Source organism: Halichoeres trimaculatus, unplaced genomic scaffold (genome assembly GCF_033239565.1).
Source record: "Halichoeres trimaculatus isolate MK-OKI-2021-1 unplaced genomic scaffold, fHalTri1.1 fHalTri1_scaffold_2, whole genome shotgun sequence".
Taxonomy (NCBI): domain Eukaryota; kingdom Metazoa; phylum Chordata; class Actinopteri; order Labriformes; family Labridae; genus Halichoeres; species Halichoeres trimaculatus.
The window spans coordinates 28,684,546-28,702,228 of NW_027437180.1; the positions used below are offsets into that span (position 1 = coordinate 28,684,546).

Below are 17,683 nucleotides of genomic sequence, written 5' to 3' on the forward strand. Positions count from 1 at the left end.
AACAAGCAGCTTTTCTACAGCTTTTGATTAAAATATATCTCCATGTCTTGGTTGTTATGTGGCCAAAAATAATATGGTTATTGACCATTTTTGGTACTCTCTCTTCCATGTTTGTCTCCAAGTTAAAATTGAAATACAAGCTAAGGAAGTTTAATAGCACATGGATGGTGAGGAAATCATGCAATATGATCAAAAACTACTGCTAAATGCAAGATTTAAACCACAAACACTACCCCCCTTCACTCAGATTTCTGACAGGCCTATGCACTGAAGTGACTCTTCTCTTGTGCTGTCAGTCAATAAATTGTGTTATAGGTAAAATACATGTTAAAAAACTATCTTTTACACCTTGCAATAGCACCAGTGCTAAATCATCTTGACTCGAGCGTTATTACTGTTGCTAAGTCATATTTTTTTTTAGAAAAAAATCAAATGGTATATAAAACCTTAGAATTTGAACTTTTCAGTGATATATGGTCCATCACTGTAAACACAAGCATGTGATCTAGCCCCCACAAAGCAAAATAACGGAAATATTGAGAAATTGCTTAACTGCTGTCACTCAAATTTTTGCTCAAGTCAAAAACAGACAGAGAGAGCTCGGGACCTGTGCTTACTGTGTTCTGTCTTATCAAACTCCTTATGAAACCAATTTAACTTCATGTTTTTCTCCTTTTACACAACTGATACTTCCATAATATAGGCCCATGCAAAAATCATTTGACAGGGGCGAAAGCACTCAGGGCCTTTTCTATTTTGCAGTCATAGGAACAAAATATGTCCAGACCATTTTAGCCTGAGTAGCTAAAGGGTTAACACTCTCCAGTAAAACACTTCAACTTCATGTTAAGCATTACTTTTACAAACCATTAACCCATGAAGATGGAAAAAAAGGTCCTTGGAAACTGTGCAGACCTTAAAGTTCAACCCAAGTCTTGCATAATAAAAGATAGTCTCTTCATAAAGAGAGTCATGGAAGCCCATTTTCACCTGGTAAACAGAGACAGAGAAAAATGCACATTTGCAGAGGGAACAACAAAAAAAAGTCATGTACGTTGTGATAACATAAATAAACTTACATAGAAAAGTGTGGGAATAAATTGATTTGACTGCACTCTGCCTCTTTCGGGTCAAAACGACACTGCATTCTTTTATGCAGTCACTACTTCCTGGTCTGGAACCAATAGCGATACAAACAGAAGGTCACATGATATCCTCCCCTTATCACGGACATTGCAGTGGTTTGAGCAGCAAGGTAAGTTTCAGCAAATATGTCTTTCGCATAGTGTTCTGTACCATGCATTAAATATACAGATAATATAAGGTAAATTTTTGGAGACTGTTACGGATTTTGAGGCTGCCACGACGTAAACCTACAAAAAGTGCCTTTGCAACTACAGTCAGTGTTAAAGTCATAGAAAGTAAATCCATTGAAGTTGTGCAACAAATGGAAAGACTGAAATGGGGCAATCTCTGTATTAGATATGCCGGGAAAAGTCAATCAGTGCCAAGGATACATGCTGGCTTGTTAAGTTGCAGGTGCTGAAGGCTACGTTGTGCAGAAGTAACAATCTTCCCAATACAACCACTTAAGACACGTGCAGGCTGCAGCCCTATTATTAGAGTCGACGCTAAAAGAATACCGCTCTGGTCAAACAGCGTTATCAGGCTGTATATTTAAAGCTAAGCTCCAATAGATGTTCATTGATTTTTCCAATTTGCTAATAGGAACTGCTCAGCGCAATGGCCATGATTTGAAAGAGCCAGTTGGCTTAAATTGGTCTTTTCTGTTTCAGCTGAAAGGATGTCAATAGTTTTTGACATTGACTTAGAAGGGAAGTCTTTTATATTAAAAACAGACCACACATACTTTGTGTGACTATACTGAGGTTTACAAACATAGCCTTGAGCAAAAAAGTTATGCTCCCTGTAAGTTTTGCTTTTAAAGTAAATATAAAAGCCTTCAAAACTGTTACTTAAAAAAAGGGGAAAAAACACTGCATAAAGAGTGCAGCTGTTATACATAACTGCTCCACTTAAGCTTAATGCTGTTGCTATTGTCTGATTCACAGGCTCTAAAGAGCATCAATAGTCATACACATGAAATCTCACAACTATGTTTTAACTGAGTAGGCTCAAGGTAAATGAAAAAATGCAGTCTCCGAGCTCCATGCTAGTTTTGTCTCTCTTCAACCTTTGCTTGAGAAGAGAGGAATAAAAAGGTGGACAGTTTCTCTGAGTCTGACTAATTGGTTGAAACAACCAGCTGTCCTTTTACAAACTTCTTCTCAAATATGCACCAGCCAAAATAGTCCAGAATGCTCCTTGTTGAAACTGTTCTGACTAACTACTTGAAACTGTGCCATCTACTGACTGCTACAAATGCAGAGTCTAAAAGCACACTTTTTTTCCAGTGCGTCATGAGGTCCTCAGTGAAAATGGTTTAAATTTTAACACTTTATTTTAAAATCTCAGAGTAATTTGCCTTGTAAGGAAAATTTTCCCTGTCTAAACATTTCCAAAAGCTAGTATCAGCCTAAAAAGCACAATTAGGGGGAAGTACTACTTATAAAGAGTTTATGAACTTATTATTTTTTCAATAAAATGATACAAGATCACAGAACATAATGATTAGCCTGCACTTGAAGATCAAAGGTCTTGTGCTATTTGCTAATAATAAATAAAGCTGACGTGCATATTGACATACTAGGACTTTGTAACCACTACAATGATTGAAGTGTGCTACATCTAAAAACGCTTCACCTTGAAAGACACAGGCTGTGGTGGAAGTGCCCAGTTTAATCAGATTAAGCAGATATGACATTACCCTAGGGAAACTTAAATACGAGTCCCAAATTGCTTGAAATAAAAAAGGCTTTTATCTTTATTTCTTGTCTAAAGTAATTTTGAGGTGTCTCTGCTGTTAATTGTGTTGTGAAAAATAGCCTGTCAATCAATTCTTCTGAGCTTGACTGAGGCTCAATGCACTTAATTAAAAAAATTGTAAAGAGTTTATTTTTTTGGTGCTCCAAGCATCACATCGTCAGTGTGATCAAAATTTGAAAAATAGTCAGTGGATTACCTTCCAGGTAGATTTTTACTGTATGTATTCTATCTAAACCCCCTACAACTGATATAATCTATGAAAACTGGTAGTCGTGTTTATTTCTTAAGAATAGAAGCCTTAGTCATCAAAGTGAACCTATTACTGATAAACACTCTGTTTCTCTTTGTTTTCATCACAGGAGCCGTGAAAGGTGCACTATGGGCCGCCTGGATGGGAAAGTGATTGTGCTGTCAGCTGCTGCTCAGGGGATTGGCCGTGCTGCCGCAATAGTAAAAAGCTTTAATTTTGACTTCTCACTGATACATCCTCCATTAATTCACGGGGAAGATTTTAAAGAGTTATTTATGTTGCGCATACTCAAAGCTACGTGTATTCCCACATAACTGCATATTTATGTCTGCTCTTGACATGCCTGAAGATTTCATTGTTGCTGTTGCCATTAGGAAGGATATGAAAAAAAAAATTAAATCAATTTGGGGATGTAAAACTATTACATTAGAGACATTACTTTATTCATATTTGACTTCTCTCTGTGCATGTGTTGAAGGCAATGTTTTTTCCATGCATGTTCTGTGAATAACTTTACCTCTGTAGGTATTCTTGATGTGACACACACATCCTTGAATGATCACCTGTATTAAAACCACGCCTTTTTTACAGTATCTGCTGAGTGTGAAAGAGTTCACAAACAGATAGGTCTATTACTGTTTCGAGTCATTTGACCCAAATATCATTGCATTGATCTGTGAGCAGTCTTTAGAGTATGTTCCAGATGCACTGTTAAGGGTATTTTACTGTCTATGTGATGTGGCTTGGGGGTAATGGTGCAGAAACTCTGTAGTTGTCACCTGACTAAAGGTGCAGTGGGTGTCTGTGTGCATATAAGCAGCAATGAAAGACTGAATAAAAAGAGTGCCTCTCTGCAGAGAAACAGTGTGCTGCAGGCTTTATGCAATGATGACTTGAGAAATTACTGGAACTGACTCAATATGTCCACCTGTAGGCATTTGCAAAGGAGGGTGCTCAAGTCACTGCAACGGACATCAACGGAGAGAAGTTGAAGGAGCTGGACGGCATTCAAGGCAAGGTTCATCTCTGTTTATGTGAGGCTGACCTCTGCTGGGTAACCGAAGTAATGCAGCCAGGGTCCCTAAGCCATGTTTTGCTTTCCTGGTGATTACTGTACCACCAGGGTTTTAAACGACATTTGACAAATTTTGGAAATAAAACAAAATAGTTTATTTAAAGTAGCATTAATAAACAAATGATTAAACCCACTGACCATACAATCTTTGTTATTTTTCTTATCTCCTTAAAAGTTGGCCTTCAGTAGTTTTCCTTGAGTACTGGTACTGGTAACCTTAAAAATTCCTGCGTATTAGCAGTTCTGCGTTAACAGACTGAAATGTTGTACCATCTCAAAAAAATATATAATCTGAGGATGATTGAAAACAGTCAAAAATCAATCACTGGAAAAAAATAAATTAGACATTGGTTATAAACATATTACACATTTGTTATGTAGTTATGACATTTGGTTAATGATTCTTTCTACAGTCTTGCTACTGCTTGAGCAAATAACCCTCTTTACCTCTCTCGTAGCCTGAAGAGTATTAGGTCAGAGATGAGATGAGAACAATATAATGAGGAGAAAGATTTTCCATTTTGAACTTTGAGAAAAAATGTGAAATAAATAAATCAGCTTCAGTTACAATTGCAGTGACAGTTGCAAAGGGGTCACACATCTAAACAAAACGAAAATACTTATTCGCTGGCCACTAAACATTAGCTCTCTGTCTCACTGTCTGTGGTTAACCAACAAATAAAGGAAAAAACATATAAATTGTCTATGTCAACCAAAACCATCAGCCTTCAGTTTAGCACCGGCTTACTCAACAGATTATGTTCACAAAGATGTTGCACAGATTTTGCTTCATTCAGACTCCTGTTTCTCTCTGTAGATTTGAAATAATCCTACTTCTGTCATTCTTCTCACCCCTAGACTTGATATTCTTCCATGAGAATCTTTGTAGTGGACATTCAGCAAACAGTACCCTACAATACACAATGTGAAGCTGGGGGCTCTTTCAATATCTTAAGTTTTTGACATTTAGCTCTCACAAGTAAAGCCTCAATTTGCAGCTAGTTTCCTGTAGATTAACCGGAGGAACAGATAAAAGACAGCAGTGTGACAGAGGGCAGTAGCTTGTAACAAATGTGTGTAACTGTTAAGCAGATGAAGCCCAGAAGATCACATCCATTGTTTTTCTAACAGGGATGATTCCTTCATTTCATAGAAATGTATCCTAAAACAAAACACTACTTCTCTAACCAAACTATCTTTTTCCCCTCTCAAACAGGGATCAGGACCAAGGTTGTCGATGTCACAAAGAAAGACCAAGTTGAAGCCCTTGCCAAGGAACATGACCATGTAGATGTGCTGTTCAATGTCGCTGGGTATTCTTCCTTTTCTTTTGCTACATCTTTTTCTGCACTGGGTAACACATCCTTGCATCCCTTATTATAGGTCCTAATGGTTAAGTTTTCTTCAAATAGGAGTTTATCGCCTCAGAGATGTGCCTCATTATGTTTGAAGAAAGCTGAAGAAGCTATCTAAGTTTTATAGCAGAGTATCTAAAGGTGCGGCTGTAGCTCAGTGGTTGAGTAGGTTGTCTCAATGGAGGGATGCTGGTTTAGGCCAGGTCCTGCAGTCTAGTGATGAAGTGAGCTTTGACAAGACACTGAGCCCTGAAATGAATGGGTGAATGTGACATGTAAAAAGTCCCTTGAAGGGTGAAGTCAATAACAGAAAACAACTTTATGAATACAGTCTGTTTACCTTTTCACTTAAATACAATAAATTAGATAGAAATTTCAGCCTTACAATCTGGAATACAACTGCCTGACAGGTCTTTTAGAAGTTTCAACTTGCTATCCTCACATTAAGCATGTTAATCCACCCTCCTTAACTACATTTCCAAAATCCCTATACGTTAAGGTTTAACCTCTACTTGGCCTTTTGTCAAGCTCCTTAACAAAGGTCTCTGAATTGACACACTTTAATACTAGGTAGTATGAAGAAGGAGGTTTCACACATCCTTTCCAGCATTCAGTTTTAATTGGATGTTCTGCATCTCATACTGATATTTTCTGCCATCTGTTTTTAATCAGATTAACATATTAACCTTTATACTGAAACCATGTCTGCATCATTGTACATGATAACGTTAAACTGTATTTTTCATGGTTGTATATCATCTTTTGTTGACAGCTTTGTGCACCATGGCTCTATCTTGGACTGCGAGGAGGCCGACTGGGATTTTACCATGAACACTAATGTCCGCAGCATGTACCTTATGTGCAAAGCTTTCCTGCCAAAGGTGACCTTTGCCCACTTTACTCCTTTACAACTTTATCCTGCTGTTATTGAATGAGAGAGGTACCAATGCACACTGAGCGACATATGCTTTGATTTTGTTCTCATCCTTTGTCCGCTGGGATTAGCTGTATTACTCTGAGCCTGTGCCATGATGGGCGGTGACTACCTAATCACTAATCCAGCTTTAGCTCACAAACTCACCAAACTGTCTCAAAGGAAGAATTTTACATTGGATTATTGCATATTTTTCTATTGTTTTTGTTTGAAAATTAAGCCAAGACTCTGTTTCAATTTTTACGTCATGTGCCATCTTATTACTATTGTCTTTCTAGATGCTGGAAAAGAAGTCAGGAAACATTATAAACATGGCATCTGTTGCATCAAGCATTAAAGGTAAATAATCATCCTTAAATTCCCCTGCTTTTGATGTAGAACAAATATAATGATCATAAAATTAATATTAGACTATTTAAGTAGAACCATTGACAATGTCATCCTTTTATCTTGGGTAATTATTTGCATGTCTGTCTGTGTGTCCTCCTCCTCCCAGGTGTTGTGAACCGGTGTGTCTACAGCACTTCAAAGGCTGCTGTAATCGGGCTCACCAAATCTATAGCAGCTGATTTCATTGAGAAAGGCATTCGCTGTAACTGTGTTTGTCCTGGTAAGCCCAATAAAACAAAAAAGGATATGACCGAGCCCTTTTATTGTTTTACAAGTGTGCCTTAGGGTTACACTGCAGTAGATAATACACTTGTTGACATCCTTGAGAACTTATAATCATAGGATCTGTTGTGTTTGGAGACAGTGTGTTGATCAAAGTTATACAGGCCTTGAGTTTGCCCCCTCAAAACCATTCAAAATAAACATTGTGTACTTTATTTTTCCCCTTTTATCAAACAAAGATTAAACTCAGAAGAACACTCTGAATCATTTTAGATACCTCAAAATTTAAGATTATTCTCTCATATTTTCACAGGTACTGTTGATACTCCATCACTCAGAGGAAGGATTCAAGCCCAGCCTGATCCAGAGGAGGTGTGATTTACTTATGATTTACTTATGTGCAGCAAAATTCCCTCTTCCCTGCATTTGGCAGTATTCGACAGATACATCATCTTATCTCATCTTAGTTTCCCCAACAAGAAATTCTGTTTGTCAAAGTTTGTGAATAATGAATCAAAAAACTGCAACTCCTCAGGCTTTTAAAGCTTTCATGGCAAGGCAAAAGACTGGAAGGATGTGTACAGCTGAAGAGGTGGCACACCTCTGTGTGTACTTGGCGTCAGATGAGGTGAGTGTTCAAAGACACATGATTTGTGTCATTAATGTTTATTGTCTATGTTATCTACCGACAAGAAGTATGTAGTGGGCTGAAGTAACAGATAAAATTGAGTCTGAATGCATTGTACCAGCTGCAGAGTTTGAATGGGCTTTTCAGCCATGTTGACATGAATAATAAAAGCCATTTATATACTAGTGGTTATTTCAAATACTACAAAAGTTGATAAATAAATAAATTAAAGAAGATTCTCAAGAATTTCAGTACGTACAATGAAATGATTACATGGGAACTAAATAAAAGTGCACTGAGGAAATAAAATTATTTTGTTGTTTCATTATTTTCATCTTAGTGTGTGTATGTTTGACTACAATATTCACACATTGTATTCCATTATAATAAATAATGGAAAAGCTGATATGCATTGAATCTTGGTGAAATAACTTCTGAGTGAACTTTTGTTTTGGTTCCTCTACAGTCTGCCTACGTGACTGGGACAGAGCAAGTCATCGATGGTGGATGGAGTCTCTAAGAAAACTTCTCAAAGCCTATACAGACTTGGATTGGAGGCAGTCAAGCCTGAACAAAATTCACAAACATTGACTTTACATACAAAAAAAGTTGGTGTTGAAGACTTAAATCTATCTTGCAAATGTGTGCAAACTTGCAAAAAATAACACAAGTCAATCTGATAAATTGTTATTTAGAGTTTGATTTATTTCTAAATACGTATAACACTGCATTAAAACGACTTGACTCATTTCCTTGAGTGACTTGCCTTGAGTTGCTTCTGCATTTTACCCTATCACCCCCACCCCACCCCAAACCAAACAACAAAGCAGCAGTTCAGTGCGCGGTACATAGTTGCTTTGCCATCCCTAATCCGCCTGATTCCTGTTCCCCAGCTGCTCTATCTGCCACAAGACTAGTGCCAGACACGCTGCCGCTGACAGAAGATGACAATGTTTACGTTATGAGGTGAGATGTATTTTCTTCTGGGTTTGAAATTCGGGGTATCCCGTTAAAGAGTCAGGAGCGGTTTCCCTCAAGAAAGCTGCCGTGCTGAGTTCACTGACAGCTCCCGGGTAGGAATCATGGAGTCAGCTGCTAGCGATGGCTGTATTATCAGATATACCTCTCTCTATCAACCAGATTTAATGCTCCGTGGACACACAGGTGTAGAGTAAGTAATACTAACTTCAGCCGATGTTGTTGGCTTCGTATGTTATCGGCTGAGAGTCAGTCATTGGTCTAGGGTGCTTTGTATGTCAGCAACATTCACGGTGTCTTCGTGCATTTCACACCGCGTTAGACCTACAGGCGCTTTGACCTAAAACCGTCACTTGTGTTGTGAAATTAAAGCTAGCATTTGAGACATTTAAGGGGGAAATTCAATGCCAGCGTTAGTGCGTTATTGCTACTGAGCAAACACGCTGCCCGGTAATGGGTTTGCCATGAGGCGTGGATTAATTCGCCTCCTTAACGTGGAGCTTTAGCCGCGGTTTTCTGTGTGCCTGTAAGGTTACAGGATATCGTGACAACTCCACCTGTAAACATTTACTTTGCTTAGCGGACTTGATGCCATTTGGACAGGCTTGTATTGGCAGTTGCTAGTTAACTCTAACCTACTTGTCCTGGCATCCGCAGTAACGTACTTGAGCTAAAGCTAGCAATATGTGCCATATGGTCGAGCTGTAAGCATTGATTAGTGTGGTCTACTCACAATTGGATTAACCAACGTCTGTTGCCATGAGCAACTGTCAAAACATTGTAGTAGTGTTAGCTTAATGTAAATGACTCAACAACATTTTGTGTACTACGTAGCTTAAAACCTGTCAGAAACAAGCAAGGGTTAAGTACATTACAAATGTAACAGGTTAAGCCCGGTAACTCTGGCTTGTGTGCAATGCTTAAATGTTAAGAGACATGAGGTAGCAAACTTGAACATATTTCACTCTCCTCTGGGTTTTCATCTCCAAGATTAATATAATAATTACACATTACATTAAAGAGACATTTCTCACTTTTTTAAAGTCTCATTTTTCTTTCTTATTACAATGTGACCTGCATTAAATGGTGGTCATAAAAGTAAAGATTTTCATTTTTACTCAAAATTGTTTTATTCACCTCTAGACCTTAATTTCACCTCTGTAGCTTATTTATACAGCTCTAATGACATGCGACACACCTACGTGGCTCTCTGTAGCATTTTTATTTCTCCGTTATCTTGTTTACATTTCTTGAACAAATCCAGTGCAATATTTGTTTACCAGAACACTATGCCAGTATAAATAAAGACTTAATGTCATGCCACACCAATTTCTTTACTTGCCTCAACACAATGTGAATAAACAGGGAATTTTTCTTTTGTTGATTTGACTGTGAAAAGGATAGGAGCATCTGGTCAGAGCTGGACATAAAAACCCAGAAGCGAAGGAACTGCCCATCAATGGCCAACCCCACCCCTCAGCTTGATGTCCTGTGATTACGAAAAGCTCGGACCAGAAGTACTGATACAGACTGCCATGGAGGAATCTCAGCCCAAACCTGCCACCCCAGAACCAAGCCCTGTCCACACTCCAGCACCCAGTCCGGCACCCAGTCCTGCACCTAGCCCACTGCTAGACAGGATTCCTATACCCTCACCAAACCATGTGGAGGTAAAGTATTATTGTTTTTTCCAACTCTCTAAGGCTCTTGCATTGATAAAGTAATTCTGTTTTATGATGCCGTTGTATCCAATTTTATTCATCTGTTTTGTTTTCATACTTAGTTTAAGAATAGCTATCTTAACTTGTGATATTGACCATAAACTTTCACAACCTCTTCATCTGTATTTCTAATGTTAGAAATGCAGCAACAGGCAAAGTCCAGGCTAACATACAAGAGAACAATGTAACAAAGAAAGTGTTCTGGGAGATTACAGTTATCGCTTTCTGGAGCAAGTTCATTCATATCTTTACTCTATTATTTACAATGATATTGTGGCCTGTAATCAGCTGGTATGACGTACCAATGTGGAGCAGTACTAGTAGGGCATGGGACTTAAGTTTTAAATTATAAGGGGATTCTGGGGCTTTGGCTAGTCTTTTGATTTGTTTTGAAATAATTTTTTCATTTTTTTTTTTAATATTGTGAACCTCCAGATGAGTTGATTTTCACATGACCTCTTCTCAGTTGCAAATTATCTCTGGGAAAAAAAAGCACATTGTTAAAAGAAAATACTGTTCTATAGCCTTTACAGATAGCATGTTAACTTATCTCACAAAACACATTTCCTTGTATTATCCCTGACCCCGTCTTTGTTTTCCCAGCATCTAAGTGTAAACCAGATCCAGGTGGTGGTACGGCGTTGCTCCACCCCAAATGTCACTGAGGAGACCACATATTTTATTCCCCGAAACCCTGTTGTGGATGCTGGCACCAACACAGACCCCCCAGTGGTCTGCTGCCCCTTGCTTCATAGATTCTGCCCATGTCCACCAAGAGGCCTTCTGGCCTCTCTTATTACCAAAGGTAAATCAAGGACAAAGTTAAGTTGGCTGAGTGAGTTCTTTACGTGACACTGTCTGCACGCCATCCTCTTTTTATCACCCACATAAATAAAATCCAGTACAAGACATGACCTTATTATGAAATTTCTAAACATGTCAGGGAATTTGTATATGAATGCATATGAATAGAACTCAAAATATAAATGAACACTTATTCTTTATTATATGTCACAATCATAAAAGACATGATGACAAAAAATGAGCTCTCGATAGTCTCGTTTTTTAAGATCATATGTTTTGAGAAGTTTGAGAGGTTATCTAATATCTAAAATAATGTTTTTAAGATCATTTATTTATAATGGCAATTACCCATAACACTTCAACGTAATGTCTGTCCTCTGTGTCTCTTCCAGGCCTTTTGGCAGCTGTGCTCTTTGGAGCAGTCTGGTCCATCACAGAAGATGAATGTCTTCCAGGGGGCAACCTGTTTGGCATCACAATCCTCTTCATCTGTGCACTCATCGGTGGGAAAGCAGTGGCTCTCATTCGTCTGCCAAATCTTCCCCCGTTCCCACCCCTTCTGGGTAAGGCTGAAAATTCAATTTAGTGTTTCTGCTCTACATGCCCGTGTGCCTACACAAACCTTTACTTTATATTTAATGACACAGATGTCTCCACCAAGGTAACACTTTGCCACACTATAGATTAGTAGGAAAACTGCTTATTTAACTGGGCAAATGCCTGCTGTATGGTTTGCACACTTAGTGGTATGACGTAGTGGGGGATCTTTACCACTGAAGTTTGTACAGGTTCAGTTAGAGATTTCAACTTAAAACAGGTATCATTTTCAGGACAATTGCAGGTTGGGGTGTTGATGGTTGCAGGATAGTGTCATAATATTACTCCTATCCAAACCTCTCACTTTTTTCATTAAATCATTTTTCCTTGCTCTATTTGTTTGGAAGTTTGAGCATCCTTTGTTCATTAAATTACAACACAGTACTCCCTGAAGGTAGGAAATTGCCCTACATTGAACATTATGTGATACAACAAAATTTTCTTATTTTGTTAGTATATATATTGTTAGTAATGCTCTATTCATGTATCAAGAGGATTGTGCCCTTCTGTTGATGTTTGCCATATTTTGTCCTTCATAGCTGGTTGTGTAATACCTCTGTTTGATGTTTTTACATCCCACATTGTGATGGCTTTATTACCTATAAGTGAATCATTGTTGTCTTATAAAAATGTTTTGGGGTCAGTGAGTACACAACATGATGAATTGCCCTCAAATGTGTATTTTAACACCTTTAACACTCCCTGTGAATAAATAACCAAAACAATCAGAGCACGGACAATATTTTATCAATCTTAGAAACTGGCAAGAGTTGATTTGAATAATACAGGGTGTTCCCAGGGTTGTGAAACTAAAAATTGAGATCATAAACCTGATTTGAACCCATAACGTGATTAAAATCAAGGAAGTGGAGACACTCCTTAGTCGTTTGTGTTATACCACACAAAGATTTTCTGTTGTTTTTTTTTTTTTTTACAAAGCAGTCATACTCTTGTTGTGTAGTGTCTATTTCTATGTTTTTCATCAACCTTGGACAGGATTGCTTAATAATGACAAAGTACAGAGGGAATAGTAGAAGATTTTGATCGTGCAGAATGCTAAGAAGGAGGTGATGTTGCAAGCCCTTTTTTTGTTTTTTGAAACTTGAGTTTTGAGCAATCAGAGTCCCTCAGTGAGTCTCAGCATCTCAGATATCCAACATAAGCATTGTAAGTTTAAAAAGCAACTGGTGGTTTGTTCTCTTCTCCGTGTCTATGGGAAAGTCAGTACCAAAGGATCATCTGAACTCTGTCATGCTTTCTGCTGGGTTGCAGGTATGCTGCTGATGGGGTTCACACTGAGAAACATCCCAGTCGTATCAGATGGAGTGTATATTGACTACAAATGGTCTGCATCACTGAGGAACATTGCCCTCGCTGTTATTCTGACAAGGGCAGGTCTTGGGTTGGATCCCATGGTATGCCACATACTCCACATATATCATGCATAATAATCCAGTCCCACAGCTGTGCTTTTGCTTGCCTGTACAGTGTTTTAATGATTCTCATTGCTATCAAAATGTTTTTGGAACTGTTAAAACTATTGGATAATCAAGCAAAACTGACAGAAATGTTTTGTATTTTGTTTGGGTTTAGGCTCTGAAGAAACTAAAATCAGTGTGTGCTCGTGTGGCAGCTGGACCCTGCATCTTAGAGGCATGCACCACAGCGCTGGTCTCTCATTTCCTCATGGGCTTGCCCTGGGTGTGGGGCTTCATCCTAGGGTAACTTGAAAACTGTTTACTCACCCCACTGGCTTTATCTCTCCACAGGCTATTTGACAGATTTAAGAGTCATGGTTCTTTGTAGACACATACTCTAAAGTGAAATTATATGTTTCATGAGCAGCATCATTTTTTTATTTCTTGGTTTAAAAGAACTTTGGAACATGTGACAGAGCCTTTATTCTATCAACCATAGTGTGAAATGTAGACCTAGATACACAAAACATCTTTTATAAGATCAAGGTTACTTGTAATTTTCCAAAAGAAAGAAATTCTATTTTTTATGCACAACAAAATGCAACGCTTGAGGGTAATTTTTCTCATTTAGCTTAATGAATTGTATTGACAGATAAAAAAACTAAAATTCAGATTATTTTCATTTTAAAGGAGTTAAAGAATATCGCTTTGCAAAGTTTTTCAAAGGCAGTTCTTCATAATGACTGGATCTGAATAGATAAAAACCCATTCCTTCTACGTTCTAGCTTCGTCCTGGGCGCTGTCTCTCCAGCAGTGGTGGTTCCCTCAATGCTTCTGCTGCAGAAGGACGGTTACGGTGTGGAGCAGGGAATCCCCACACTCCTGATGGCAGCAGGAAGCTTTGATGACATTCTTGCTATCACAGGGTTCACTACATGCTTGGGGATGGCCTTTGCAACAGGTGATGCTGCTTATATGTGGTAATAAGAGTCAAGTTTAGAGGTCAATTTAATAGCTCTGCTGTGGAACATAACACTACCTTATCTCTGGAACAAGTTCAGTCGTCTGAAGAGGGTTATCTTTGGAGATTATTCTTTCTTTTTATTATTATTTTGAAGTTGTAGTGTAGTTTGGCAGAAGCTCAGCAGAGGGTGTGATTGAACTGTTTACTCTTGTTGGAACATTAAAAGGTTTTTGTTTGCCAATGCAGCAAGATTTCATGACCTCTAAAGAGTTTTACTCTTCTGCCTTCAAAACATCAGTACATAAGTACAAAGATTGTTTCACCTACAACTTATATAACTCACGCTGGTTTACAAATTATTGAAAACAACTTGGATGAAATCAACCTTTTGAAATGTTATACTCTGCTGATTCTTCCAGGCTCCACTTGGTACAATCTCTTGAGAGGTGTGTTGGAAGTGGCAGGGGGGATGGTTGCTGGGATTCTTCTTGGTTTCCTCATTCAGTACTTTCCCAGTGTTGACCAGGTAGGCATGGATACAGAAAATGTATACATATAAATGTATGTATACGTGTTTACTTGTATATTTGAAACACTGTTGTATATAAGATGTCATCAAATTCTCTTTACCAGCAGATACATTAAGGCTGTTTGATGTTGGATTTCTATTTTAGATGTCATGATATTATAAACTCAATCTTTTTTTTTTTTTTACATCCAGAAACACTTAGTCATGAAGCGTTCCTTCTTGGTTCTGGGCCTGTCTGTCTTTGCTGTATTTGGCAGCGGAGTTGCTGGGTTCCCAGGCTCTGGAGGTCTCTGCACCCTGGTACTTGCCTTCCTGGCCGGCCTCGGCTGGGGGGAAGGAAAGGTAATAGCATTTTTCTTTTGCGCCATGTGTTATTGAAGCATAGATCATTGAGGATGAAATATCCACTCTGCTTTATGTCAAAGCTAACTTCTCTCTGTGCTCTGTTTATCTTCAGGGGCGTGTGGAGGAAGTGGTGGGGTGGGCGTGGGATGTTTTTCAGCCTCTCCTTTTTGGACTGATAGGGGCAGAGATCAGGGTCTCTGAGCTGGAAGGACACACAGTCGGTGAGACAACCACACACGTGGGTTCACAAATTCTTTGAAAATAAACAGTGAGGTGACTGTTATCACTGAGATATTCAAATATGACTGGGCAGATGTAAATATATTTGCTCAGCCAAAAGTAAGCCCTGGGAGAGTTTTACCTCTCTCTTTGTGCCTGGCAAATATTTGTGCCTGAGATTGTGGTAGTACCCATGTAGCCATAGAAGTTCCCCTGTGAGAGCACTTTTTATCATATGTAATACTAACTTCTTTGATTGACAGCCTTGCAGGATTTTGGCTCACTTTTTGCTAAGCTAGCCTCACAGACACTACAAGTAATCCACATTTACTAGAACTTTATATTCAGACAGTTTGTTTTGTTATCCAACCTTTGCCTTGTTGACAGTTCCAAAGGGAGAACCGGGGATCTAGAAATTGATGTTTTTCACAACTTTTTAGCAACACGTTTGGCCCTCTTTATGACTCCTGCCTGTTTTTGTTCTTAGGTTTGGGGATAGCCTCTCTGCTTATTGCCCTGGTGGTACGAATCCTGTTTACTTACGTTTGTGTGTTGTGTGCTGGATTTAGCACGAGGGAAAAAATATTCATTGCACTGGCGTGGATGCCCAAAGCCACTGTGCAGGTATGTTGACTTATTTTTTCTAGGTACACTCACCATGTTGTGCGGAGTGATTTTTTCCTGTGGTCTTTTTGTAACTGAGCATAAAGATTTTTTTTATTCAGTGTCTTGTTTGTTTGAGGTCATTGTCATACTGTTGTCTCCATCCTCCATCATCAGGCAGCTATTGGCTCCACAGCTTTGGACATGGCCAGGGTGAGGAATGACCCTCAGCTGATAAAGCAGGGCATGGATGTACTGACTGTGGCTGTACTAGCCATACTTCTCACAGCTCCTGTTGGAGCTCTTATCATAGGGCTCACTGGACCCCGTCTGCTGCAAAAACCCAAGACCCCATCCAGTGGTGAGCGAGTCAAACCCAATTTGTCAGCTTTCTTCTTGGGTATGTACACTTTTCTACTCATTCAACAACTGCACACTGCAGTCACACCTTGCTGTGTAGTTGTGTTTGAGTAGTGAGTAGTGAGTAGCTCCTACATACAGTTAAATTTGCATAGCATTAGGCTGCTTCTATTTACCCGTCTTTAATGCATTCATGAAATTTGCATCCACACAGTGTTGTGTTCATGTTGTTGCTTTTAAAGTTAAAGAGAACTGGATTGAACTCAGTGCCTTTTTGAAACGTGAGTGTTTCTCATTACTCATTCACCCTTTTTATTCTCTCCATCTTCCAGGAACTGCAGCAGGCGCCGAAGATGACGATGAAACCCCTGTCACCTATGAAAGCACTCTCTGACACCACCTGTCTTCACACACCAAGAACAAATAATACAAGAAACTTCTAGTGTGCTTTTATACCTCAGACAGTTGGTTTTTTTTCTTTAGCCACCAAGTGGCTCTCTTTGTCTGTGTGTGGTCAGCTCCTGATGATTGCCATGCTGCAGGGACACGGGCTCTCTATTTATAGCCTTGAGGGGTTTTTCAGTCCTCAGGCTCTGAACAAGTGACTCACATGGCACAGCTAGACTGTCAAATGAATGTTTGATTTAATATAAAGACTATGTAGTGTGAGAGTAGTTTTAAAAAGGTGAAAGTTGCTCCTGCTTGTCATTGTCACTGAATCTATTATTTGTGACTACAATCAATGAACAATTTGCTTTATCTTGACTCAACAGTTATTTTTTGTAGCAATACTGTCCTGTTTTAAATTAGACTACAAGGCTAACACAGCCTTGCTCAAAGTTTTAGATGTTTTGCACTCAGTACAACACTAAACTGCTTCATGTTTGTGGTTTTGCGTGTTATAACTAAAGATGTATTAGCTGTGTCTGGATTATGAGACGGGTTTGTGAGGTTTACAATAACTCAGGAATTTATTGAAATTAAACATTACTTTTCTTAGCTTTACACACAATGCTGCTAAAATTCCAATCATCTACATGTATTTTGTCTGTAGTTAATCCAATGAACAATTAACATAAATCAGGTCCTCATTTTAAACATCCACTCAAACCCCTTTTTTTAGTTTGATTGTCGTGTAGAGATTTCGTGTTACATGTGTGCTTGTTTTTCTAACAGAGTTTGAAGAATGCAGTTTCATTTAAACGTGTTTTGATTTATCTTAAATTATTTCCATTCAAAATGATCTTTTATACTGTCAGAAACGATTTATGTTAGATTAAAATGTTTGAGAATTAGTTTTTTACCAAATGTTGTTTAAAAATAAATGATAAAATATGCCAAGAACTTGTATTTTTTGGGGTGTAGTTATTTTTTTCATGATTGCAGCTTAGTCATTCAATGTGAC

At 38.5% G+C, this 17,683-nt stretch overlaps 2 protein-coding genes across 6 annotated transcripts; both read left to right on the top strand.

Annotated features, from left to right (window-relative positions):
- The first annotated feature begins 1,176 nt into the window (after positions 1 to 1,176).
- On the top strand, positions 1,177 to 8,468 carry bdh2 (3-hydroxybutyrate dehydrogenase, type 2). Its single transcript, XM_074695023.1, has 10 exons — positions 1,177 to 1,255; positions 3,246 to 3,336; positions 4,071 to 4,149; positions 5,428 to 5,524; positions 6,339 to 6,447; positions 6,779 to 6,839; positions 6,997 to 7,110; positions 7,426 to 7,484; positions 7,648 to 7,740; positions 8,207 to 8,468. The coding sequence occupies exons 2-10, from the start codon at positions 3,265 to 3,267 to the stop codon at positions 8,258 to 8,260; spliced, it is 738 nt and encodes a 245-aa protein (XP_074551124.1). The 5' UTR covers positions 1,177 to 1,255; positions 3,246 to 3,264; the 3' UTR covers positions 8,261 to 8,468.
- An 85-nt stretch (positions 8,469 to 8,553) lies between these two features.
- On the top strand, positions 8,554 to 17,611 carry LOC141808402 (sodium/hydrogen exchanger 9B2). 5 transcript variants are annotated; one of them, XM_074695008.1, is made up of 13 exons: positions 8,554 to 8,706; positions 10,118 to 10,388; positions 11,043 to 11,244; positions 11,636 to 11,806; positions 13,113 to 13,255; positions 13,434 to 13,561; positions 14,044 to 14,219; positions 14,642 to 14,748; positions 14,944 to 15,093; positions 15,209 to 15,317; positions 15,803 to 15,939; positions 16,096 to 16,279; positions 16,611 to 17,611. In XM_074695008.1, the coding sequence occupies exons 2-13, from the start codon at positions 10,203 to 10,205 to the stop codon at positions 16,670 to 16,672; spliced, it is 1,755 nt and encodes a 584-aa protein (XP_074551109.1). In that variant the 5' UTR covers positions 8,554 to 8,706; positions 10,118 to 10,202; the 3' UTR covers positions 16,673 to 17,611. The 5 variants fall into 5 exon arrangements, with proteins under 5 accessions (XP_074551109.1, XP_074551077.1, XP_074551094.1 ...); XM_074694976.1 differs by having other exon boundaries at positions 8,555 to 8,706; positions 16,096 to 16,318; XM_074694993.1 differs by having other exon boundaries at positions 8,572 to 8,706; positions 10,123 to 10,388; positions 16,096 to 16,318.
- Positions 17,612 to 17,683: the final 72 nt, after the last annotated feature.